At 34.7% G+C, this 25,951-nt stretch overlaps 1 protein-coding gene across 1 annotated transcript in view; it reads right to left on the bottom strand.

Moving 5' to 3' along the window:
* CNTNAP4 (contactin associated protein family member 4) overlaps positions 1-22,451 on the bottom strand; it is a 209,797-nt gene extending 187,346 nt beyond the window's left edge. The window contains exon 1 of the mRNA XM_069002648.1: positions 22,355-22,451. Within this exon, the coding sequence (XP_068858749.1) occupies positions 22,355-22,451 (97 nt within the window). The remainder of the gene's footprint in view (positions 1-22,354) is intronic.
* Between the last annotated feature and the right edge of the window lie 3,500 nt (positions 22,452-25,951).

The raw sequence follows: 25,951 nt of genomic DNA, 5'->3' as shown, positions 1-25,951 counted from the left end.
TTCCTGCTCATTTTTTTCATAAAAAACAAATTTTTTCTTTTCCATAGAAGACAATTCTAATGTTTGCACTACAATAAAATAGGATTTTTAAACTTCATAAATAGGTAGCAAATCATTCTTAAAAACTGAATGGCAATTTTTATTATTACTAATTTAACTCTATGATTTACAGAAAGAATTTTTTATTGAACTACACACAATTCAGTGGAATTAGTTATTCACTGGAGATTTGTTTTCTAACTGATATTATGAGATATTTGTCAAGTGTTTAATTCTGCAGAAAGGCCACTTAGAGTTTGTTTCAGAAAGAGGGTCTGCTATAAAAATACTTCAGAAGAGTATGTAATAAATTCACAATTATTCCCAAAGGCAAAAATTCCACTATTTCTAGGTTTATAAAGACTAAAAATATTCACTTAGAATTCATTTACCATTTCTATTGTTTCTTGGTAAAGCTTGCTTTAATTTTAAAAGGTAAGACTGGTTGTCAGCCTTTAGGAAGTGAAAAGAGCACAAAATCGCTCTTCCTTTTCTTATTGAACAGCTATAGGACTGTTTTATATGTCAAGAACTCTGCAGAAAACACACAAGTTTTAGTTTGCTTTTCTCCTTTTTTTTTTTAACTTGAAAATTGACTTGAAGTGAAATCACACCAAAAATTCATAGTACTCTTGGAAGCATTCTGTTTTGGACACAGCTTAATTTCAGAGAAATAATACTTCAGAAGTACAGATTGTAACATTATAAAGAAATTATTTGCATGATAAAGTTTAGAGTCACTGCAATTACAGAATAAATCAACTGCACTTCTGATACGCTTAATGCAGAGGTTGTTCTGCAACAAAATTCTTCTATTCATATTGCTAAAAATAAATCAGTTTAGCACGGGGGTCTTATCTCAACTTTGTCTTCTATGTTCATTATTATCCTTACCCTTTCCTACTCCTGCTCTTTTCTCCCTCTCCCAATATGTTTTGGGCTGATTCTGGTTTTGGTTCATTGATTTTAGAATTTAGTTTGCTTTCCTCAGTGTGTCTCAAGCATCCAGCAAATAGTAGAGTGAACTCTACCAATGAATTTTGCCATGATTTTGCTTTTACATTATTTGCTCATATTCGCTGATATCTTTGCTGGTGATTCTTTAAGTGACCATAAGACATTCAGTCATGATGTAAGTGTTCACCCAAATCTTATCTAAATGAACTGTCTTGCTCTACACATCAAGAAGAATTTATGTGGTTAACATAATGAATGAAGAAAGAAATGGGAGTATTCCTCCCTCTGGCCAATTGACTTTTTTTCCCCTCTGACTGTGGATGGAATTCTGTAATTCAGAATCTCTGTGAAACAGGAATCTAGAATAATTAATTTATATTCTGTTTTAAATTTAAAAAAAAATTCAAGAAGCAGTAGTATACACATCCATGTTTTCTTCTGTCAGATTTTCTTATTCATCTACTTCTATCAGATGCTCAGCTAACATCTCAGAATACAGTGCTTTACAAGGATATACACTTCCACTACAAAACAAGGCTCTAAGCAAGAGCATGAAGAGACTTTAGAAGGGCGGGGAATGAAGAAAATTATCTTTATGCCATGTGATTAAAATACTTCTTTCCATCAGTAAAGAGAATTTGAGTCAAGTTTAATTGATTTAAAAGTCAGATATATTTTAAACAATACCAATTTTACAATTACATAATGTTTTTTGAAAGGTAAAAAAATATAAATTTTCAATCAGATCCAAGAATGGTCTATTTAAAGTGAAGTTGTACTTAATACTTTTGCCACACTAAACCTTAATGGTCTCAGACGGGAGGTAGTGCACAACCTTATTCAGGAAACTACAGACTGTCCTTGTTCAGTCTTGCAAGTTCATAATGTTCTCCTTCAGAGCAAGCTCATAATATTTACAATAAAAACAAGTAACAGCAAATAAGAAAAAAAACACAGACATATTTATTTACCTAATTTGAAGCAAAACTAGCCAGCAAAGTGTCTGCCCATCATCATGTTCTGTTTATTTTTAAGACATTTGCTTCAGATAGATTTATTGCAAACTGCTACAGGTTTGATGCTTCCTTTCTGAACTTAAGACTTTACCAGGAGCTTATCCTTTCCATGGTGTTCTGGTGCAACACAGACCAAAACTGAAAGAAATTTATCTCTCTCCTACTCAGCTCACAATACCCATTGAGTATGCCATCTGCGTGTGTAAAATTTTCAAGATAATTACCTTCACAAAACTTCTGAGACATACTGGATGGCGTGAATAAACAAAGAAAAGGCTTAGTGGCTGTCTCACAAGCAATATGCAACAGGACAATTATTTTCTCACATTTCATACAAGAACTTTAAAAATCTATATGAAGAAAGACTTTTAACATTTAACTTGACTCCCTACAGCAAGAAGACATAATAACTCTGTAACTATATATTTCTACAGTGTATATGACTATTTATGTCTCTCCTTTTTCCTGTTGACCAACTTTTCTTTATGTTTCCTTATTTCAATTTAATTTTAAGAACAGGTGAGATTGTAAAAAGACTAAAGTTCATAAAAAATTTGGGATCACAATAGAAAGGGATTTTATTAATATCCAATGCCAGATGGACTTTCTTCTTATAAGGCACCAGAGAAATCACACAATCAACTGCAAATAATCACAAACACTGGTAAATGCTTACAGTGGTATTCAAAATGCCTTTTATCAATTGAGTTTATATACATTGAATTTTATACTGCCAAATGGAAATCCATGGAAAAATGTATCAGCTTATATATATTCAATTTTACACTACAAAATGTAAATCCATAGAAAGATGGCTTGTTAAGTGCTGTCATTTTCTCTTTCCTCCTCAAGCAGAAACAAAATTAATTAACTCAAACAATATTTCACATGCAATTTACTTAATTTAAAAAACGCTAGGTATATGAAGCAAAAATATTTTGCATTTTTAATAAAAATTTAAAATTTTAATCAAAGTTTTAAATAAAAATTTTAGACATAAAAAATATTTTTAAAAACTAGATATATGAAATACAAACCCCTAGAAATACAATTCCACCTTTTCTTATTTCATCTTCATTCATTACTCTCAAACCCATATATTTGAGACGGGACCAAGCTACACTATGACTTATATCTGCAAGCAAACATTTGCAGCTTTGAAGCACTGAAATCTTTAATCAGCCGCTGCCAAGCTCTTCCCCTTACAGAAATTCTTATTTGTAGAATTATAATGATTTTATTGTATTTATGTCAGATCTGTTAGTTTTTCTTTTTGTTAATTATTCTACTTATAAGTTTCAGGTTTTAATGTGAGGGAGAAATAAAAGAGTAGAAAGAAAAGAGATTTTTTTTCTGCTACATTAGAGAATAGTATATGTGCACATGGGCATGCGTGCACACAGGCATACAGACATGTAAAATCAGTGTGTGTGGCAACTGAAGAAATGTGCTGATGATGTCTTAAATATTCGTGGGAAAAACCAAAGCTGGAGAGGCCTCTAGTAAGATTGAGAGCTTTCAAAAATTTTGACTGCCTATGAATAGGATTTACAATTATCATTTCCAAGAGTCCTAATTACCTTGACCTTTAACAGGAGAGTTCATGGTGAGCCTGTCAGGAAATAAAATTTAAAAAAAACAAACCAACACAAAAGCTGAACAAAACAGAGATATACATGGGAGGTGGATAACTAACCCTTATTCCCCAGTATTTTTTTATAATTATCAGTATTTAGTGCACTCTGCTGAAACTCACTCTAAAGTGGGTCAAAATTATTTTTCAGGTGTTTTAGCATTTTAAGGTTGAAATAAAAATATTATGTTTTCTCCTTATAAAAGTCATAAATGTTTACAGTCTGAAAGCTTATAAAAGCTCAAGTCAATTACACAATATCAAGTTTACTTTCTTGCTTCCTGTATTTTCATTCAGGGTTGAGAAGGCACACTGTTACTACAGAATATTAATCTTTTTCTTTAGACAAATGAACAACCAAGCATACAAAGCCTTCAGTCAAGCAGATAAATACCCACCACTCTGATGATATTATCAAAGGGATATATAATAAATGGCGAAGAAAGCATATCTTATGTAAGTTATCTTATGGGACTGAGTGTCCTATAAAGACAGATTGTAATATAACTCATTAGCAATTCTTTTCCACCTTAAGTCAATAAAGTATTATTATAATACTCACCCTGTTGTCTAAAGTAACAGCTAAAAGTTGTTTAAATTTACATGGTAAAAGTACCCTAAAATTGGGAATGAGCCAAAGTAATTTTCAGAAAACTATCATTACACTTAACTGCTTATACTTATTCAAAATGATGGGCCATTACTGTTATAATGCAGCACAATTTAATCATTTTCTTTTAAGTTTATACACACTGAGAGAAGTTAAAAAACTTGGTAACTCCAGACAAATGACAAACATAGTATTTTCCCCTGCTTCATCCAGAAAAATGTCTCTATACTATTATTTTAACTATTTAAAGTTATTAATGTATGTTATTTCAAGATCTACAAATGCAGATACTTACAATCAAGTTTCACACTTTATGAGTCTATGCAAGATTTTGAAAAGACTTGATTAGCTGAATGACAGAAATTAATAACTCTTACCACAAAATCAAAGGGTTCAAAAAAATTTCTATGCAGGAACTTGAAAGGGAGACATATTTTCAAGTATTTAAAAAAAAGGTGTTTAAACAACATACTACACAATTAAAACATTTCTACTGGGCACAACACATTTAGGAGATTAGACAGAACTTACTGCTGTTAGATCTGTGTTTGTTTGGTGAGGGTCTAAATTTTACTAGGTATTTTTATTAAATGCAAACCATTAATTCACTTTCAGCAGCTCAAATACATTACTTGACCTAACCAGATTAAGAAAAGCAAAAGAAAAGCCAACAGTACAAAATAAATTAGATTGTTCCCTCATAATATAATAAAAAGCAAATATAAAGTACATGCAAAGTATTTTTAGAAGCAATAATCCCAGAAAAATTTCCAATATTCACATTACGTAAACATTTATTGACTGTTACCTTCTTATTGTATGATGAAGTTAAAGAATTAATTCTGAGTACATGTGTATCTTCTAATATTCATGCTTCTGTATATCAGTATGTCTACAAAGTATAGAGTGCCTGTGTTTATTGATAAGACATTCTACTTTCCACTACACACATTTCATTTCCTCTTGAAGTATGGAAACAGCTAGGTTTAAATGTGAATTTTCCTTGCTCCCCCACAAATATAATGTTAGGTACTAAGTTATATAAAAACTTCTCTCACAGGATTTTAGAAATGTGACTGATGACCAAAGATACTGAAGCACAACACATAATGTGAACAAATGAGAAACAAAAAAAAAAATTCAACAGTAGTGTATTGTAACACCCCAGCTCTGCATCTCTGAATTCCAAAAACCTGATACATGTTACTACAGACATAGATAAAAGCACTATAAACTAAACTAACAAGGTGAATTAGAAGTGAATAAATGGACAAAATTCTGTAGTATAAACACACAAAGGAGAGGATAAGAAAGGTAGAATGGGTACAAAACTGGTAGTAAAAAAAATCTGTAAATCTGACTTCAATAATATGGGAGACTTTAGAAAAATAGTGAAAGGAAAGAATATTTGAAAAAATGGAGGTAAATGAAAAGCTAGACCAAATGGAATAAAGGTTACCTCATGTATATCATGTCAAAGTAATCTGTGGTTTTCTGTGACAGGCAATTTTTAGATTGAAAAGCTGTGGCTGATTTTATCTATTGTTATATAGGAAATTGCTAGTCATTCATGAGTACTTGAGAAAAGGAACTACATGATGCAAAAAGACAGGAAAATGGTAATATGAGATACCAAGAAGGGAAGAATCAAACCACCCATGAGTTAATGATCACCGAATCAAGGAATTCCTTAATTTCATTAAGACCATGAAATAAAAACTATAGATATGTTTATAAATTCATCTCCCTGTACAATTAGGTGTCATCAATACAGAGCAGAATCAAGATATCAAAAGAAAGAACTAAATGATGGCAGAGTAACAGAGACAGAATGAAGTCTGGCATCAGAAAACACAAGGCCATGTACTAGACAGAAAATAACAAGAATTTCAGCTCAAGTCAGAAGCTTATTAGACACGACTGAAGTGTACTAGTCAGTCATACGATGACATAAAATTACCCACAAGTATGAACAACTGTGAAAAAGCATGTGGATGCTTAAAATTTATGACATTCAATTGCTGTCTCAACATGAAGAATTACAAATCCATGCCCCAGCCCCAAAGATATGGATATACACAATTTACTGTAGGCCAATCCAAGTGGGTAACATCTCATCCACAACCCTCAGTCATCTGGACAGACAAGAAAGAAAAAGAAAGAAGAAAATAAATCAAGATTTTACTCACTCTGGATTAAGAGACTTATACAAAGTTTAAAAAGTTCCTTTTTCAAGGGTCGTTTACACATTTTTCATTACACATTCATAAGAAAGAATACAGCAGTGGGACAGAAAACAACATCCAGTATTACTGATTGCTAGTTCTCAGATGAATGATAGAGTTCTATTGAACTAACGACACATTAAAAAGCAGTAAAATATACTGATGAAGCTAAGTCTCGTTTTATAAAACAGATAAACCAAATTTTTTAAAATGGACCTTTTAATGAAGACCAACATCTTACACCTGAAGTTTATTTGAAGTTTGCAACTTATTCCTGGAAGTAGAATACTGCAAAATTATGATGAGATCTTTCAAAGAGAAACAGAAATATAAGAAAGGAAAAAATATCTTTATTACACTGCCTCATATTTCAGTAGCACTGAAATACTGCATTAACATAACATTGCAAAAGAATCATCATAAATACCACATTTTAAAAATTGGTTTTAAAGTATTAATAAGGCCTTTGAGGTATAATTTAATTTTCAATTTACTTGCAAAATAAATCTTGCAGTGTGACAACTTTTTTTTCAACAAGAAAGATTAGTTTGAAGAAAATTTGCCTTCATGGTTATAAGACCAGCCCGCTTTGTTAGCTTAACTATCACACTTCTTATAATTATGTTAATTTTTTAGTAGAATGAAAAATTTTTATGAGCTATCTACTGTTGTGCTTACTCAAACTATAAATAAAAGGATCATTTTAGGCTGAAGATGGTATCTTAATCTCTTGGCAAACACTGAAATCTCAAAGATACAGTAGATAAAAAAACTATGGGTTCTTTTTTTTTCTGAAGAGTATGCATTGTTTGACAGAATTAATTAATTGCTTTCTCTTGGCTGTAGTTTCTCAAGTCTTTTTTCACCCTCTTCAATGAAAGCATTCTTTCTGAGGTAAGGAAATCCCTTGCTGGACATTTCTATTTAGGACTGCCTTCTCACATTTCTATACACAGCTGTGAAAATCACTGTGAAGACAAAAAGTCTGTGCTGAGCTGCTTCTCTTATCTTGTTGGTCTGCTTGAAGAAATGTGACTCACCTTTGGAGAAAACAAACTGAATGATCTAGTAACATACCACAGCTCCTAGAAAAACACTGGATTTCATTATTGCTTAATGAATTTACCTATGATCAAAATAAAACTCATCATTGCACAGACTTCTCCTGCTTTAATTACTAAAGTATTATCTATCCATTTTCTCTTCAAAATAGTGGCTCATTATAATATCAAACCAAGTATTTCTTACTGTCAGATCAACAATTTAAGCTTACGGCAGGGGCAGGTGGAGTGATGAGGGAAGCAGCTGTTTTGAGGGGCTTGACTGAATACAGCACTATCAGAGACACTCTTATCTAGAAAAAGTCATGGTTGTTCATCTCATCTTTTGACATAAACCAGTGTTTTCACTTTGTTCAATGGTGTTGCATAAAACAGTTTAAACTGCTACCAGTGAGAGAAAATGGCATATTAATATGAAGTTTTTTGTTGTTGGAAATGCATCCCTTCTTACAGATGTGAGCTCAACACACAGCAGCTGTGAATGACGCATTTAAAAAAAAACCAGAAAATGTTTGTGTGGGATATTTGGCATTTTTATTTTTACTGTGAATGCATATCAGAATTAACTCTAAAACTCACTCTGAAGAGTAACAATAGGTGTTTTCCTGATCATCCTTAGGCAGGGTCTGCATTGATATCTGCAGATCAGTTGCTTGTGTCCTGTGTTAAATTCACTAATCTGAATATAAACACATAAACATCAATAGAAAAACCATGTCAAAACTGAGCACAAAATAAAAGTCAAAGAGAGTCCTGCAGCACGTAAAAAAAAATACAAATGTATGTTAGCCATTTCATTAAAAGAGATTTTAAAATCACGATTATAAAAATAACAGCAAAAAACTCCACTGGTATGTAAAGTAATTCTTTACATACAGATTTGTGAATACACTTACAAGTACTATCTTGCCACCCTAAAGAATTCATTGATATTATGTATAAAAATATTATGACGTTTAAGTCCTGCCAATTAAATGATGAAAAGTTCTTTCTTATTGGTTTGCTGGTTTTGTGGTTTTCTTTTCCCCAGATTTGGAGTTACCTGACAATACAATCAACATTACCTGAAGTTTCCCAACAACAGAACCAATTCTCAAATCAAAACCAAAAAATAGCTAAGATGCATAATTGTTGTGCAATTCAAAATAAGAGAAAGATCAGATTCTTTATCAGGTGCTGGTGCCAGCTAGGTCTCTGCTGAAATCTTTGCTTAGACAAGGACTGGGAGCCCAGAATGGGACTCAGACTTAAAATCCTTCAGAGTCGCACACAGAGATTTCATGCCTTCACTGAGATAACTCATTAAATGGTTTTATTCTCTTCCACAATTAGAAACATTAATTCTTTAAAAAATCATTGGAAAGCCTTCATTTGGTGCAACTGTTTGAATACTGGCATTACAGAGAAGGTGTACAGTATCATAATAGCATAAAAGCTGTATGAGGTAGCAACACTGTACATACAGTGCCGATATGCACAACAAACTGTTGTGAGTAAACTATTTGCTAACACACAGAAGATGATGTGTTACAGATGGGCTATCATCAGTACACAGTTTAAGTGACTATTAGGCTCCTCTTTTTTTATGAGTTGTTGCTTCAAATATTCAAATATATGCACAACTTCCAAGCTCGAAGGATCCTCAACTCATATCCCTATGAAAACTGCACATTTCTCAGTAACAGTAACAGTAATGAACAGAGTAGCCAAGGCCTGTCTTGGCAGCCAAGTCACATGTCAGAAATAGAGATAATTCCTACTCCTGGAAAACTTGCCAGGGAAGAAAATTAGGTCATGGTAAAATGAAACAATCAAGCATCTGAATTTCTGATTCCGTCAAAAGGGAATTGAGGGAGTTTACAAAATAAGAGTGTCCCTGACAGTCTGGTTCCACAAACCTATGTTTTGACTGATCATGTAATGTTATTTCATACTACAGCAAACTTCAGCATTGTAAAAAAAACCTAAAACTGAGTCTATTTTAAAATATCCACCACACACACAAAATATTTCTTGCATGTAAGTGTAAATATTTCTAAGTAAATTAATGAATTTTCAAGTCCTAAATAAATCTGGGCCAGGCATCATTCTCCAGTTTTAATATTCTTTGAAAACATAGCAGACTTAAGATATGGGCATCTGTGTTTTGCCCATGTCCACATTCAACACCTTCAAACATAGCTAAAGTTGGGTACAAATTCTATTTCAACATGTGAGCCACAAAATCAAACTTCTCAACTACAATCAAAAAAGCAGTTATCTACAAAGCTAAACAAGTACAAAAGTTGAAAGGGGAAATTCAAATTCTAGCTGGTAATCAGCAGTAAATTTGTGATTAAGAAATAATTTGGCATAGAGGGCAACAAGGCCCCAGAGAGGATTAAATGGTCTAGGAGCAAGGTTGCCAGGTACATGACTCCCTGTTGTGTTGTAGCAATCCTGCAGTACCAGCAAGGTGTCTGGGTCCACATTTGGGCAGCAGAACTAGGAGAAGGTGTGGACTCAAGGGTGGGCTGAGGTGCACCTTGTGACCATGCACAGGGCTGGTACTGCGACAAGCGGTTAGAAGGCATCTGCTCAAGAGGCATCTATGCAACTTGTTTCAAAACCACTCACTGAAGTGGGATTCTGATCACTGTGCTGTTCATTAATTGTATTTTTATGCATATATTTAAGCACAAATATGTTTTTTAATTGCCTTGACGGATACAATAAAAATTCTGCAACAATAGTTTAAGCAGAAGACCACTTACTATTTTACAAAATGTTTTGTTTTCTTCTGAGTCGTGCAAAGTCAGGCTTTGAAATTAAAATTTGTTTAGCCTGAAGGAATAACACAATTCTTCTTTCATAAAAACTTTATGTTCCAATACAGATAATATTGATCTGGCATAGGATTTCTTCCTTCAGTGATGATAGATTAATTGCTGGAAAAATGACAATGAATTATTTGATTAGAAGAAATTTAAGTGGATCAAGATACTATCTGTCAAATATTTTTAGCTAGATATTAAAAGGTAGTATAAAATAGACCACTATTTATACTCCAAGAAGGTAACACACTGAGTATTTTCTACCCGCTGCTGTTTACCACCTATTTACCTGGTTATGTTTTATGAAAAATTACAGTTTAAGAAACATCCAATATTTTACAATCTCCTAGTCTGAAAAAAGATTTTGTACCAAACAATACCTGATTTTCTGACTGAAATTATCCATTACTGCAAAAGTGGTTCTAACATATTTTTAGCAGTGTGGTTCCAAAGTCAGAGGAACACAGTCTTTATCACCACTTTCTCCTACACACAGCTCTTTCTGGCAAGTGGCAGGGTAGGAAGGATGACAGACACATTTAAAAATTCTCAAGAGTATGGGTCTTCCAGGTTTAAGATTACATTTATTAAATTTATCCATTGTGAATTACTGAGAAAAGGACACATGTCCAGTCTGGGATGCTGTTTTCCAAATGTACCTCTACATTAACCAAAGCCGCAAAAATAATATAAATCATTAAATAGCTACTAAATCACTAAATGATAACACATTAACAACAATTCAGGTGTGAAAGATGAATCATCAAAAAGAAATCTGTTGAGAAGGGATTAAAGCATTCAAAAAGATATGGATACATGAAACTATAAAAGCTAACATGTAAATATGAACATCATATTCATAGTACTGGTAGATTTTTTAGTAATACCTTTGGATCTGCAATATTCAAGTATGTACAACCATGCACTGAAACTTGACATAATTTGATTCCACTCAACATGCGTTTTCAACACCTGCGGCATTATCTTAGCAACACTTCCACGGAGACATTACAAAAATATATTAGAAACGTCAAAACAGAGACTACTCTCTTCAGTACCTCCATCACATATACACACTTTACTAGGCTGAGAGTTAGATCAGAGAATTCTCTGTTAGAATTTCTCAATTTGTCCTTGTGTAGAATATCCACAGATAATATACTACCATCCTTCCCAAGAAGCAGAATAATGTCAAATTTCTATGTAGTCACTGCCGAGATACAAGAAGAAAAGACTTATTTGCCATGGTAGATTCCCCACCTCCACCCACTCTCCCACCCTGCCCCAACATGACACAAGATAGTGAAAAAAAGCTTGTTTTCTACTGCAGTTTTCTAAGTATAAAAGAGAGAAAGTTTAGCATAACTGTGAATCCATCACTCACCCATCACTCTAAATTTGGGGCAGTCTGACTGGATATCTACCACTTCTGGGCTACAAAGAGCAAACCAGCAAAGAGATGTGGACAATTTGCAAAGGGCTCAAAAAAAAAACCACTTCATTGCAGACAGCACAAAAATGTACATATGGGTACTTACACATCAGCCTTCCTTTTCCCCAGTCTCTACCTCTTAAATTCTTTATTTTCCTGTCCACAGAGAATGAATCAGAACACAGTAAAGCACAGCTATACAGCATAAGTATGATCTATGAGATAATGAATGTTCACAAAAATTAAAACAAGTTGAGCAGAGATGGGGGTTTTTGAGCCCTTGGGAAAGAAAAACAAGAAAGAAGTCATCATACCCCAAACACATTAACAATATACAAGGAGTAAATGCTACAAAGTGATATTCCATAAAAGAAACTTACACATTTCCTATCATAGCTGAAAGGATTTTGCACAAAAATGCTACAGCTACCTTTCATTTTATCTGTCATCCGTGTCTAGGACATCGCAGAGTTTTATATGTAATTATTTTTATATACAATGCAAATTTCACCCAGATATAAAAGAACATTGATAGTCTCTTACAGTAACAATCGGTCTATCAAAATTTAACAAAGGCTTGGTAGCTGATTATTCTATCCCTGAATTCATCCTGTATTTTATTTTACTTGAAGTCTAAATAACATTTTTACAGAACTGTGCCCTGAGAAAAACCCTATCATAGTCTTCTTTTGTGCTAGACTAACCACTGTTATCTAGATCTTCCAAAAGTACATCAGAAAATGAGATTACAAAGTACCATGGTTCTGTTTCTCCTGTTTTGCCGGGAAAGAAACATACATATATGTTTACAATATGTTTTATGTAAGAACAAGTACGTTAGGAGCAAAATTATGGGTTTGTATTTGCAAACAAGTTTTATGATAATCCCTCCTTTCTCCAAGAGGTTGGTTCATTCAGTCTTAATTACTGGAGGACATGTCTACTCTCTTGAAAAGTAGTCTCTGAGAAAGACTTTGCTTGAGGACAGAAATGTAATCTCTGAAGAGTATGGTGATGCTCCAGAGCCTGCTGGCATGGTACAACTGAAAAACAGCCCTAAAAATTTCACACTCAGGCTGATAAAACTAAGAGTTTACTCCAAACACTTTATCAATCGGAGGGCAGAGCTCAGCAACCGTCAGTGTGCTCCACTGCATCCAGATAGTCCTGAAAAAATTTAGTTTTAAGGGCTATTTCACCCTTGAAAATTAAAATCAATCATCTTGATAGTTTTTTAAAAAAAGTTACCATTGGCTCAGAAAAACAGCAGAAGTTTTTTGCTACAGGCATAGAAATTCCCTAACCACAGGAACTAGCTAAAATTCAAAATGTCTTTTTCTTCTCATATTTATTTTTTGTCAAGTGGGACAAATGAGTAATTCTTGTTTGTTATACAGTTGTGTATCTGAGTCCTCCAAACAAGGCATAATGAAAGGACTAGTACTTAGGAAGGAAATAAAAGAGACCAGTTATATTCAAACTATGCAGCATATCACTGTTGAATGAATATTCAGCTCATTCTTTCTAAAGCTTTTATTCAATATTTATTTAGGCAAAGCTCCCACTGATTTCCCTGTGAGCTTTAGTTATAAAGAATAAAGACAACGAGATTCAGTACTATTTTTAATTAAAACAAAAACAAACAAACACCCTCCCACCCCTGCCAAAAAAAAAAAAAAAAAAAACAACACAGTTACTAAAGATTGCTTATTCTTCTAAAGAAAGGAAGGGTAAGTAAATCTCACCATGTTTAAAAAACTATTGCAAACTAGACTGCTGCTTAGAAGATACGCATCCTGTCATCAATTGGAAATTACAGTGAGAGCCACAGTTTGCTGGCTTGAAGCATAAAAAGCCTTCCTGATCTGAGTAAGAGTCAGTCTATAGTCATCACGAGATGCTGGATGGTAGTAACCGTGAAAGTACCAGGATACTTGTATTTGTTTTATTATTGTTTTATGAAAAGAAATGCTGTAGGGTCCTGGTATTTTTTTTTTTCATAATAGAGTCTTTCACTCTATGCTTTCTTTAGAAGAAAAAAAAAACCAAAAAACCCCTACAGTTTTTCACAAGACTGGGGTTAAAATGGAGCTTTAATCATAGTTTATCAAAGGGGTGGAAAGATCAGACTGTCTCAGGTGGATAGAACAGTCAGCTTCAGCTTATTTAATTTAATGAGATTTCCCTTTACCAGAACACTGTGTATGGTCACAGTATCTCTATTTCACACTTTCAGGAATGAAAGACAGTCTCACTAGTAGGGTATTTCCAGCTCTTCAATTAGTCCCTATATTTTGTCTAGGACTAGCTTTAATCCCTGGACAATCAAGTAGAACCTGTGTTACCAAACACAGAAGAGGGAGACTGAGGGAGTCTTAACAGCAAATATGAATGAGTCACCAGGTATAGCTGGTGATTATTGTACAAGATAATCAATACAGCTTGGTACACTTTTCTCTAACACTTATTTACAGTAGGATATTTTGATGGAACTGGAACCCATCTCGTGCAGATGTCTACAAAGTGTACAGATGACCTAGTTACTTAGACTCAGTCATAGTCAGTAGTGAGACAAATGGCACCTTTATACTGCAAATCGCCTTTGCATATGATTTCTTCCTTCCATCTTCGTCATGACTTCTTCATATCATATACAATTTTTTCTTTCACATGACTAAAAAGGAACTTAGCAAGCTGAGATGCAAATATCAAAGTTTCAGATTTTTAATGTCAGCCAGATAAATCCCAATTTTCCTGTCTCTGCAGAAGACAGAAGCTAGTCATGTATCTCAAAAGTAAGTCATATTTGCAAATAAGTGAAACAATGAAAATCTCCCTTCTCCTGCTCCTCTATAATTTTATTTCTAATTCCAGATGTCTTTCAGCTTCAAATTGGTATTTTCTATTAGCACTCCATAGCAGTAAACATTATCTGACCTCTACCAAAATTATTAATCCAGAAGAAAACTACTTTACCCCTCCCCTCAAAATTTTCAGATAATTATAGAATATCCATGTCGAGCATATCCAGTCTAATATAACTTGGGACACAGCAGAATGCTGCGGGTGACTTAAACCAGTGTTTCGGGCTCACTGCATGCAACTCGGATTGTCCAGAGCATCACTCTTCTAGTGCACGTTCCCCTCAAAAGGTTTTATTCTTGTTGTCTTGTTCAAAACCTCTGCTCTGGGCCTTGTTTAATAACAATGTATTCTGTTTTCTCTCCTGGTGAGGTTTATTAGGTTATATGGCACCTGTGTAATAATACTTTCGTATCCTGTTTAACCAATATTTTATGAGACTTTTCTTTTGTTCTTTAGAGTTTTCTTTAAAGGTATTCTTTCACAATAACTGAACAGGTTATGCAAATACAGATGGGGATTTCTTGTAACAAGTATTAAATATAATCAGAAAAAATAATTTATAAAATCTTATTTTTACAAACAACTAAGGTTTTGAAAAACACTTTCTACTTAGATTTAGAACTGGACAGAGAATCACCTGAAAAAGTGCAAGATCTTCTTCAGCTATCGGCTGAAAAAACAATGATATTAAGTAATAAAAATAAATTCAATTATTCCAACATGCTGTTTCTAATCTACTTTTCCCTCAAGACCCTAAAATATGTAAATGTTTTAATTGCTAAAATAATTTTATAGAAATAAACAGGCACTCTAACAGCAAGGAACAAGGAATAACTTATTCTTGAGCACAACTACATAATAATATCTACTTAATAAAAAGTTATTAGACCCGCTACCCAGCTGGATAGATTTTCTAACCATATTTTTTCTCTATCCTTTGAGATTTAAACCCCTTGAGGCAGTTTTCTTCGCTTGTTTATTAAGTGAGTATGATATTTAAATACTAATTCTGTTGTTCCTAATTTTAATCTACTTAAAATGAAGTTTCCAGGATTTCAATCACTTTTCAAATTATTGCACTGAAAATGCTCATTAAGTAGATTACAGACAGCATAGTTTTAACCTCCAAGTCCACATAATGTTTTGTTTACTAAAAAGTAGTGTACCAATTTGTAGTAAACACTTAAAACCTTCTTCTAAAAAGCAAAATAGTTGGACACCAACCTTCCACTGTGTTTCACAGGTTTAACTCGAAGTTACTGGCCTAGACTTCAACTGGTAACAGATGACCTACAAAGTATTCTATAGAGTATAACATTAGCCTGTAATGGTACACTCGCACATAGATAAAACATAAACACATGACATATAAGTAAGAATGATAAAATACATAAGATATAAAACATTGCAGAGGTAAAATTTCAGTAAACCACAGTTGGTTAAACCCTACCGCTAAAGCTGCATCATTTTTTACAAACAAATAGAGCAAAACATTTTCATCTTGACAGCATGCTGTTTCTCATATATGTTTTACATCATTTCGCACATTTAGAAAGACAGCTCTTTTTATAATGAGATTTATCTAATATATACTAGTATACTGAGAAGGACATCTCTTCCTCAGTTTTTAATCTAGAAGTCATACATAGGCCCTGACTGCCAAAACAAGTTAAAAGTTACAAAGAAATTTTATATTCAAGAACTACCAGATCAGTTTACCAAAACAATTAACTGTGCAAAATACAAGCAGTTGTACAGAAACTTATCATGATCAATGTTACCACTATTGTTTTGGCTTTTCCATCCCTCTTCAGAAAACAACTGAAAGCTCAGAGGGAAAAGCAAATTTTAAATTTTCACTGCAGAAACATCTTAAATAAAGATAGTATGTGCTTCTGGAATCAGTAACAGACATAGACATGATTATTTTAGTACTTGTTATTTCTTTACCATTTTTGAAAAAATTGCCTGGAGTGTTCTATGAAGAAAAGCCCTTTGAATTAGTCATGGCACTCACAGCTCCTACCTCTGTTATCACCTTGTTAGTTGAGAGCAACTAACATTAAACATTAAAAGTACTGAGAAGAAGTTCAATCCTGTGTGATACAGCACACTAAACTCTCAGATCTACAAGAAGCACCAATGCACAGGTTTACTTGGGGGAGAAAGAAAAGAAGTATTTGAAAGATTTAATGTTTCTTGACTATTTGATTGTTCTTTGATTTGCTTGTTTGGAGTGTGGAGTTAGCAGGATTGAGAAGGGATGGGGGGGCATATATGGCCTATTTTTTCTCATTGAAACTTGTAAGAAAGTGAGATTGTTGAAGTTCTTTCAGAAGATGAATCAGTAGACAGAATGCTGGCAAATAGATATTGTGCTGGTTTTGGCTGGGGTCGAGTTAATTTCCTTCACAGTGTCAAGTATGGGTCTGTGTTTTGGATTTGTGCTGAACACAGGGTTGATAACAGAGAGATGTTTTGTTGTTGCTGAGCAGGGCTTACACAGGGCCAAGGCCTTTTCTGCTTTTCACACTGCCATGCTGGTGAGAGACTGGGGGTGCAGGGGAGGTTGGGAGGAGACACAGGCAGGACAGGTGACCCCAACTGAACAAAGGGATATGCCAGACCATGTGCGATCATGCTCAGCATATAAATAAACTGGGTGAAGGTGGAGGAAGGGGGGACATTTGGAGTGATGGCATTTGTCTTCCCAAGTCCCTCTAACGTGTGATGGGGCCCTGCTCTCCTGGAGATGGCTGAACACCTACGTGCCCACGGGAAGTGGTGAAAGCATTCCTTGTTTTACTTTGCTTGTGTATGTGACTTTTGCTTTTTCTATGCACAGAACTACAGAATTCCAGAACATTCTGAGTTGGAAGAGACCTACAAGGAACATCAAGTTCAACTCTTTTCAGTCCACAAGTTTTCTATCTTTTACCTTTCCTCATCTTTACCTGCTGGTGGGGGAATCACAGAGTGGCTGTGTTGGGCATGGTTGCTGGCTGGGGTTAAAACACCACAGTCCCACAAATATATGACAAAATATTGGCTTGTGGATTTTTTCTTATGTACCAGAGAAATGTCCAGAAAGAATATTAAACTTGAGCTTTGTACAATGACAGACGCACATTTTATTTTGCAAGACTTTGGCAAACCATCTTAGTCAAAAGTTGTCTTTCTTGTGGATGAATATAGACATACGCTTATGTCCTCTTATGTAAGAAAGAAAGAAAGCAGAATGGCCATGAATGAATATTTATGAAGACAGGAAGAAGTTAATGCTTCCTGTGGAACTCCTGACTGACATGTAATCAAAATACAGGATTATCCCAACCTACACAGAAAATGTTATTACTACTACTTATGACATAATAACATAGAATCTAGTGCATTTTCTTCTTCTGGTTGATTCTATCATACTTTGAGAATGTCATTACTTGTCTCTCACTTTCCTCCAATCATGACTCCTCCAATCATGACCAAGTTTGCTCCATCCATCCGGCTGACTGGGCTCAGGGACAAGTGTATTCATGGGAATTTTAAAGCCTAGAGCAATGGGATGTGAATTGTTTATTATACTCCGTGTAATCAGCCTGAGGCTTTTCCGTGAATTCTAAGCCTTTAAAGTTTGAAAAAAAAAATTCCATGTATTTTTCTTCTGATATTAGTTTAGATTTGATGTTGATACAAGTTTTTGATGTTACTGTACAAACAACATGCCAAATGTACCAGAGATGTCTATAATGTTTTATTCATGTAAATAATTGCCCAGAGATGGCCTGATCTCTGATGAGGTCTCTATTGCTCTCTCATAGAAGAGATAGATTATAATAAACAGAAAATAAATATTAATGAGACTAAAAGAAAATTAAGGAAGTAACTACTTTCTCCTCCCCTCCAGTTCACATCAACCACAAACTAACAGTAAAAGAATTGTATTTTAAAATAAATTGGTTTTGATAAACAGGACTTCAGCATATTTTTAATGCGATTCCATAAAATTGTCAGTTATTCTACAGAACTGTTTGGTACCAGTGATTAACATCAGAATGATATTAAGTTCAAAATTAATACACAATGTTTTCCTTGTAGCAAGTAATCCCTTCCCTGGGGATAATACTTGTACAATGACTTGCATCTGATGGTATAATCAAGGTATGCATTCACTTAGTCCTCTATTTGAAAACTTCAGCTTCATTAAAAGTCATTTTCTGTCAGCCTTAGAGAGATTGTCTACTCTAGCATTAACAAGAAATTCCTGATATATAAAATAAAATCAACAGCAATCACAGTATTATTAGAAGTGGTAATAATAATAATGACAATATTTATGCATTTATAGAAATTGTGATCATCATAGTACATATATGAAAATCTGAATTCGTAAAAGCTTCTGTAAAACTGGGGAGTTTTAACACAGAGAAGTAGGTATACAGAAGTGAGAATTTGCATGGAAACTCCCCAATTCCTCTTTATTTCCATTCACTGTAAAAATTACCCTTAATAATTTGAGTCACAGCTGACTTGATGCGTATAGAGGGTTTAATTATGTTTTCTGCAACACTTCAGTTTCAGAGAGTTTAAAAAAAAAACACTGCACCTATTGGGAGTACCAATTTCTGGCAGGTTCTCAAGGGACGATTTAGAAACTTGCTGATTTACAACAGTAGAGACAGTTACCAATAAAATAAAAATGTCTCATAGCTCCAGTGCAAAAAAACTTACAGCAGTACTTGCTTTAATCTTTCATTTAAAACTCACACTTGACCTTATACAATTACTTACTAAGTCTGTGGACTTCAAACTTCTTTCAACTACATTGGAAGTGCAATTCTTTGGGAGAAACAAAGCATAGGAAAGCTCTACGCAGCACTACTACAGAACTTTTTAAAATATTTGAATTTTCAGCAGCAATTATTACTTCTTTTGGTTGGAAGTATCAGTGTTAATTTTCAGGGGAAACAAACAAACTACAAAATAAGATCCTAGAAATAAAATTTCATATTTTAGATGACAGGGTCTGTTAGCTCCAGACAACCTACGAACTTCAAAATCATTTTACTCAAAAGAGGAATATTGTGATTTCTTTAAGACCGGAAATAATTTTGAACACATCAATTTTTGATCCAAGAAATTTTCTTTGGACAACTGACTCAGTAATATTACTGTATTAATTACTGTAATATTACCAATGACACTTCAAGATGAAGTTTAAAGGTCTTTACTTTTGTCCTTTCTTACTGGCTGCTGGCCTTGAGGACAAAGTAAAACTTGGGTATTCAGGATCCATTACTACAGAAAGAAACATAAAATTAAAACAAAAAAAATATATTAATATAGAAGAAAAATTTAAAACCCATCCTATTCTCTTTGATGATTGGCAGCCAACTGGAAAAAGCTAGCCATCAAAATTCATTCAAGAAAACCAAACTTGGTTTTGTAAATGTGTTTAAAAGCATTAACACCAATAGTACAAGCACCTACTGAAAAGGATTTCAACTCCTGGTTAACATCACAAGAAAAAAGGAGCAAAGTAAGTTAAAGTAGGTAAATAAAGGCTAGTGCATGGATCTATCATAATCAGTAATCGTGAAAAACCCTTTCTCCTAAGGTGATTTTATGAATTGTAACACACTAACAAAAGTCATACCATAATGCTTCAGACGTAAACTGTCACTTCTAAAACAAAGTCTCCTACAGAAATTTTCACTTCCAAAACAATATATAAAGGGATTTTTTTTTCCAGATTAGATACTGAAAATGAACAATATGCATTAGGCTGGCCAAGTTCTGTCTACAGGTTATTGCTTGATTTAAATAATTTAATTTATTCTTCCCACAATAAGTTTCCTTGCTTGTAGCATGGGCAGAGTTCTTGTACTTTCAATTCAGATGAGTGTTTTGACATAGTAGTTAGGACTTACTCCTAAATAAAAATATTTTACAATAATAAATAGTAGCACATATGTGAAAAAATCTGTTTGTGCAGTTCAATGATTTGACGCTGTAATCTATTTTGCCCTGTTTTTGAGATGTATGTGAGAAAGCCAGTAGTAAATGTATTTCATACTTGATTTGCTTTATCCTTCAGAATCCTGTATTCGAAAGAAGCTTGAGCCTCTTCCTCAAACCTTTCTTCCTAAATTGTAAGAGTGACCTCTAGTGCTTTACTGCTTTGCTGTGTGATGCAAGTCTTTTTGCAATGGTTTTAATATGCCTCCCTGTAAGCAACTGATTTCGTTTTGTGCATAGTGCCAAATGCTATTAATGTGCAATTCAATTATCATGGTCTTGTGAAAATGGATGTATTCATAAACTGTACAATGCAGAATGATGAAGAGAATTAAAGCTGTGACTGGATTGTAGCAGGGTGTTTAACAAGAGGAACTTAGTATTCATGTTTAGGGCTACACTGTGCACTTAAGTATCAAATGAGATATCATTACTGAATGACAGCACAAGATCATTTTGGTGCTGCAATGTGAATGTCTGGCTCATGGGAGCATGTTTAGTTTACAAAGCATCCATATGCAAAACCCTAGGCTGTAGATCCATTGAGCACTTCAAACTTCTCTGCCATTGCTAAAATATTTCCAGGGAGCTGTCCCCTGCCACTGGGCTGTAAGGTTATTCCTGAACATTCCTCCTTGCTTTGGCATGCACTTTCTTCCCACAGAAGCATTACTTCTGCCCTTCCCATTCCTGTGATGCACAACCAGTGCCTTAACAGGAAGGGGAGAAAATATGTTCAGTTCAGGTTATGAGCATCTGGCATTTAGGCTACTGCACTACCACAGAACACAAAATGAAATCCTTCAGCTTGCTGAAGCTGAATCAAATGGAACAAGAATAACTCCGTTCTATTACTGAATTATAAAAGCCCTGAAAATTAGTTTCCTAATAAGTTTTTATTTTTTAATTTAAAGATAATTAACCTAATTCAACTCTGAAAACAGATTTTTCAGATACATATATATGCGTGTGCATGTGTTTATATCTATCTCTCTACATACATATATATGATTTGCCTCCTAGACATCACATTGTCTTTAAAACTGTAATCCCAGTCTTTATTTTGTGATACCACCCTACTAGCTAACTCATTTAAAAAAAAAAAACTTTCTATTGGAACTGTTATCATTCTCTTCTGTAGTCATGCATGAACAATACTCCCTATGCAATCAATGAAGAGACCTTAAAGTGTTGCTATCCACATTTTCCTTGTTACATTTCTACTGCTTTTGCACTGCACTGTGATTGCCATTAAAGTTGAGTGCCAGCTTAATCCAGGATATGCAGATACTAGCTTTCCAAATTTTCAAATGCTAAAACCCACTACATGATAGAAACATTGCACAATAGAAGTCTGCCAGTAATTTCCATGCAAGACACAATTCCTTGGAAAATGCTGCACTTAAAAGGAGAAAACAAAAATGAAAATACAGCTGAACATGCATCCCTTAGCAAAATGCTGCTTTCATATACTCTTATACAGTAAGCTTTATAAACAACATTCTGTACATAGATGGGTGACAAGAATCTGTAGAAGGATTTTAGAAAATTTTCAGACTAGCAGCTTGCTGTCATGATTTCAAAGCATAAATATCTGTCTCAAAAATTATATTTATTCTAAAAGCAAGTAAAATATCCCAGAAGTTTTCAACACACTCTGGATTGACTTTTAAATCATATGCAATACTTACATTTATTCCCCACCACTGCCATGTGCCAGTGATGAACAGACAGGAGAAAGAGCAGCTTCAAGAAGATTTCAGTGACAGAATCCATGTTCACATTCATTGAGGCACCCAAAAGAACCAAAGTATTCGGAAACAGCTGCTCTGTACTTCAGTTCTGCTCCTGCCTCTTCCCACTGCCTCTCTCTGCCTCTTCTCGCAGTGCTTCCCAGGGGCCAGACACCTCAGCCGAATGCGCTCCGCATCTCCTGGCACATGCACGCACACCTCCGGATCTGCTTCTCCCCCTCGCAGCAGCAATCCCTGAAGAGCAGGAGCAAGAATCTCCCCCTCCCGCCGCCACAGAAGCACTCAAGGCTGCGCTGCCCGGCTCCCTCCGCACCTGCTCCGGCAGCGCGCCCGGCGCGGCGCTGGACACCCCTGGCGGCGGCAGGCGGGAGCCGCGGGCCCCGCCGGGGACAGACAATGGGCGGTGCGGCCAAGGCGTGAGCGAGCGCCGCGGGCCGCGCTCTGCCCTGCCCTGCCCTGCCCGCGCCTCCTGCGCCTGGCGCGGGCACTGCCGGCTCTGCGTGCTGCCCAGCCTTTCACAGCGTGATAATTCTTCCTTTTTTTTTAATTTTTTTTTTTTTTTTTTTTTTTTTTTTTTTTTTTACTCTTTCAGCTGCAAAAGCGTTGCAAGTTCTGCTCTCATGAAGGAAAGCGTTTTGCCTGTAGTAGAGAAGCTAAGCCGGCGAGTAAAATGAGCAGCCTGCCTGTAGTTGAGAAGTGAGCGCTGAACTGAATGACTGACTGCCCCTCGGAAAAAGGCACCACCACTGTCCCTGGAGGGCTTTATCGCTATTAATACTGGCATTAAAGAATTACATTCTCTACTCCTGAGGGTAAACTCCTAAACAGAATATAAACATATGATTGCACCTGGCTTTCCCAAAATACTTTATCCCCCAAACACCACATAAAGCATTTTGCTTTCTATACTTTCACAAAGGGCAAGCTCTGTTTAAACTGTCCTATTGCTTGTGCTTGGTAAACAGTTTCATTTGGGAAAAAGCTTCAGAGGAATTTTAACTCATTATATTTAAACTATATCCTAAAAGTGTGTGGTTTTGGTTTGGAGTTTTGTTTGAGTTTTTTGTTTGTTGGTTTGTAGTTTTTTTTGCAAAAGAGGCTGAATTACTGTATGCTAACTCTAGAGACATTATTTCTCAAGTGTGAGAAATTTAACTGCCTATTAGCAAACTCATGACATTAATGAGGGTAAAAGCTGTGTTAAAGGACCACATTGATGGCCCCATCACTGCTGCTTCTGCAGTGCTTACACTGTATGAACTGTCTTTATGTTTTGGCAGAAATTACTGGGACAATACACAACAAAATGATGTGCCTTGTGAGTCTGAGGTGTATAAAAAGCAGACTTGGCATTTATATATTCAGGCCAGTGGTCCAAACTTTGTCTTCCTACTTCATGTGAACTACCTAGCAGCTGCTATATACCAAAGGGATCTTCCATCCAAAGTGATACTGGTGTCTGTGGGTTAGACACTAGGTAGAATGTTGCTGAGTGTCCCTCTTGCATGTTGCAGAGACTATAGAATTTTCTGCAAATTGCCATGTAGAACTGTTTGGTGTCAAGAATAACTGTTGAATAGAGATGAAATGTGAATTAAGCTCCCAAAGCTTCTGAACTTTTGTTGCTTAGTTAAATCAACTTCTTCAGCCCTCGAAGGATGCTCTTATTCATCTACAGAAGTAAGAGTAAAATGTGTTCTGGTTTCATGCTACCTAAGCCAGACTATGTTAGGTGTTACAATATGTATTTCAGCTCAGCCAAAACAACTAAAAATAAAAAAAAAAAAAAAAAAGAAAGGCGATTAATGCAGGTTTTTGTTACATTCTTTTAAAAATAGCAAATCAGCATGATTAAGAAAAAAAGGCCTATTTCTAAATTCCTATATTAAGTAGAAAGCTTCAAGTGAAGTTAATAATCTGTTATGCAGCTGGTCTTCCACTTCTCCATGTCAACTTTTATTTGAATGAAAATGCATGGAGGAACTGTATTAAATATTATGTGAATCATAACCTGCCTTCTAGCTCTCCTAAATCATCCTTTAAATTCTAAATTCTGTTTCCCAAGTTTAGTGCAACTATAGAGTCACTTGTCCAGAAGCTGGATTTCTTTGCTATATAGTTCCTTGAGTTAATATTGACCTTCTAACTAAATTAATATGAGCATAAAAATGTTCCATGTGCTGCATCCCATCTCTAAAGAATATCCCATGAGATGGTCCTTGACTCTGCAGCTAGACAAAATTTCATGCTTAAAAATAGGACAAATTTCTCATAAAATCTTGGCAAGGACTTTCAATGTAATGATGTTCTTTAGGATTAGCTCTAAGATCCCCAGGGCTTTGAATCAGGAAGAATTATTATTCTGGTAATGTAATGCAAATTCAGTAAAAAGGCCAATGCCATTGTGGGTAAATATTTGTCTTATAAAATAGCTTAGAGTCACCAAAAAGGAACATCTAACAGACAAAGGTCATCGGATTTTGCGCTCTTTTTTTTTGACTGAATTGCATGCAAATATACACATGGGTATAACCTACTTTTATAATTATGAAAACACCAGTCTTAGAATAAAATCATATGCCAATATATGTACATATGTTTCTGTTTGGACAGACAGAATTACAGAAGTCTATACAGTATGTATCTGGAATATCAAAATAATAATCTTTTTTATCCAGGGATGAATCTATGGTGTCTATAAAGTGCATAAAATGGCATAACTTGACTCAGCCAGAATATTGCAACCTCCTCTCTGCTTCTGCATCATATCTCTCTCCTGCATCCGTGAAATATTTCTGCTCACATAATCTTATCTCTATATGCCAGCATCTCGTTTGCCATTTCTCTTCCATACAGTGTCCAGATTTTTCACTAACTTCTGAGTTCCTCTTTGTGGAAGCCAGACAAGTCTTTCTGTTTCTTAGAAGCCTCTTTTTCTATTGTAATTTTTAAATTTCACCCACTCTTACAGTGTTTTGTTTTTCTTCTCATATCTTGCTTTTGAAATTTCCCCCAAATGCAAAAAATCGTATTCATTTTATTTGCCTTTTAAATGTAACATTATGACCACTTGATTTGATAGATGATCCTTCCGAGTTGATCTTCATATACGTATTCTTTAGAAAGGGAGTTAGTTCCCCAGAACAACTGTGTCTTGTTACAGATTAATCCTTACAGCTACAACATCTGCAAAATTTGGTTGTTCAAAACCTGAATTAGTTGATCTGGGTATTTCCAGGCTTCAGTTACAAAGGACCTTGTAATGAAGTCCTTTTTCTTAGCAGACAAAAACTAATAGAAATTATTCCCCTTTAAAATTATTTGCACTGTGACTTTTTGTCTATAAAGAAGAAACACTTTTAAATTCATGCTAAGCATACTCCTGGTACTATTGTAATCTGCTTATTAATTGTAAAAAAAATTTAAAAGGACAGGTACAAGCACTTTCTTCTGCTTCTGGTACAAAGTCAACTTTGCAACAGGACAATTGTTTTCTGTGTATCCCAGTTATTCGCTACGTGTTATTTAATAACA

The sequence above is a fragment of the Aphelocoma coerulescens genome (genome assembly GCF_041296385.1).
Source record: "Aphelocoma coerulescens isolate FSJ_1873_10779 chromosome Z unlocalized genomic scaffold, UR_Acoe_1.0 ChrZ_unloc_scaf_2, whole genome shotgun sequence".
Lineage (NCBI taxonomy): Eukaryota > Metazoa > Chordata > Aves > Passeriformes > Corvidae > Aphelocoma > Aphelocoma coerulescens.
Note: the sequence above shows the minus strand (reverse complement) of the source record. Positions and strands in the feature narration are given on the sequence as shown.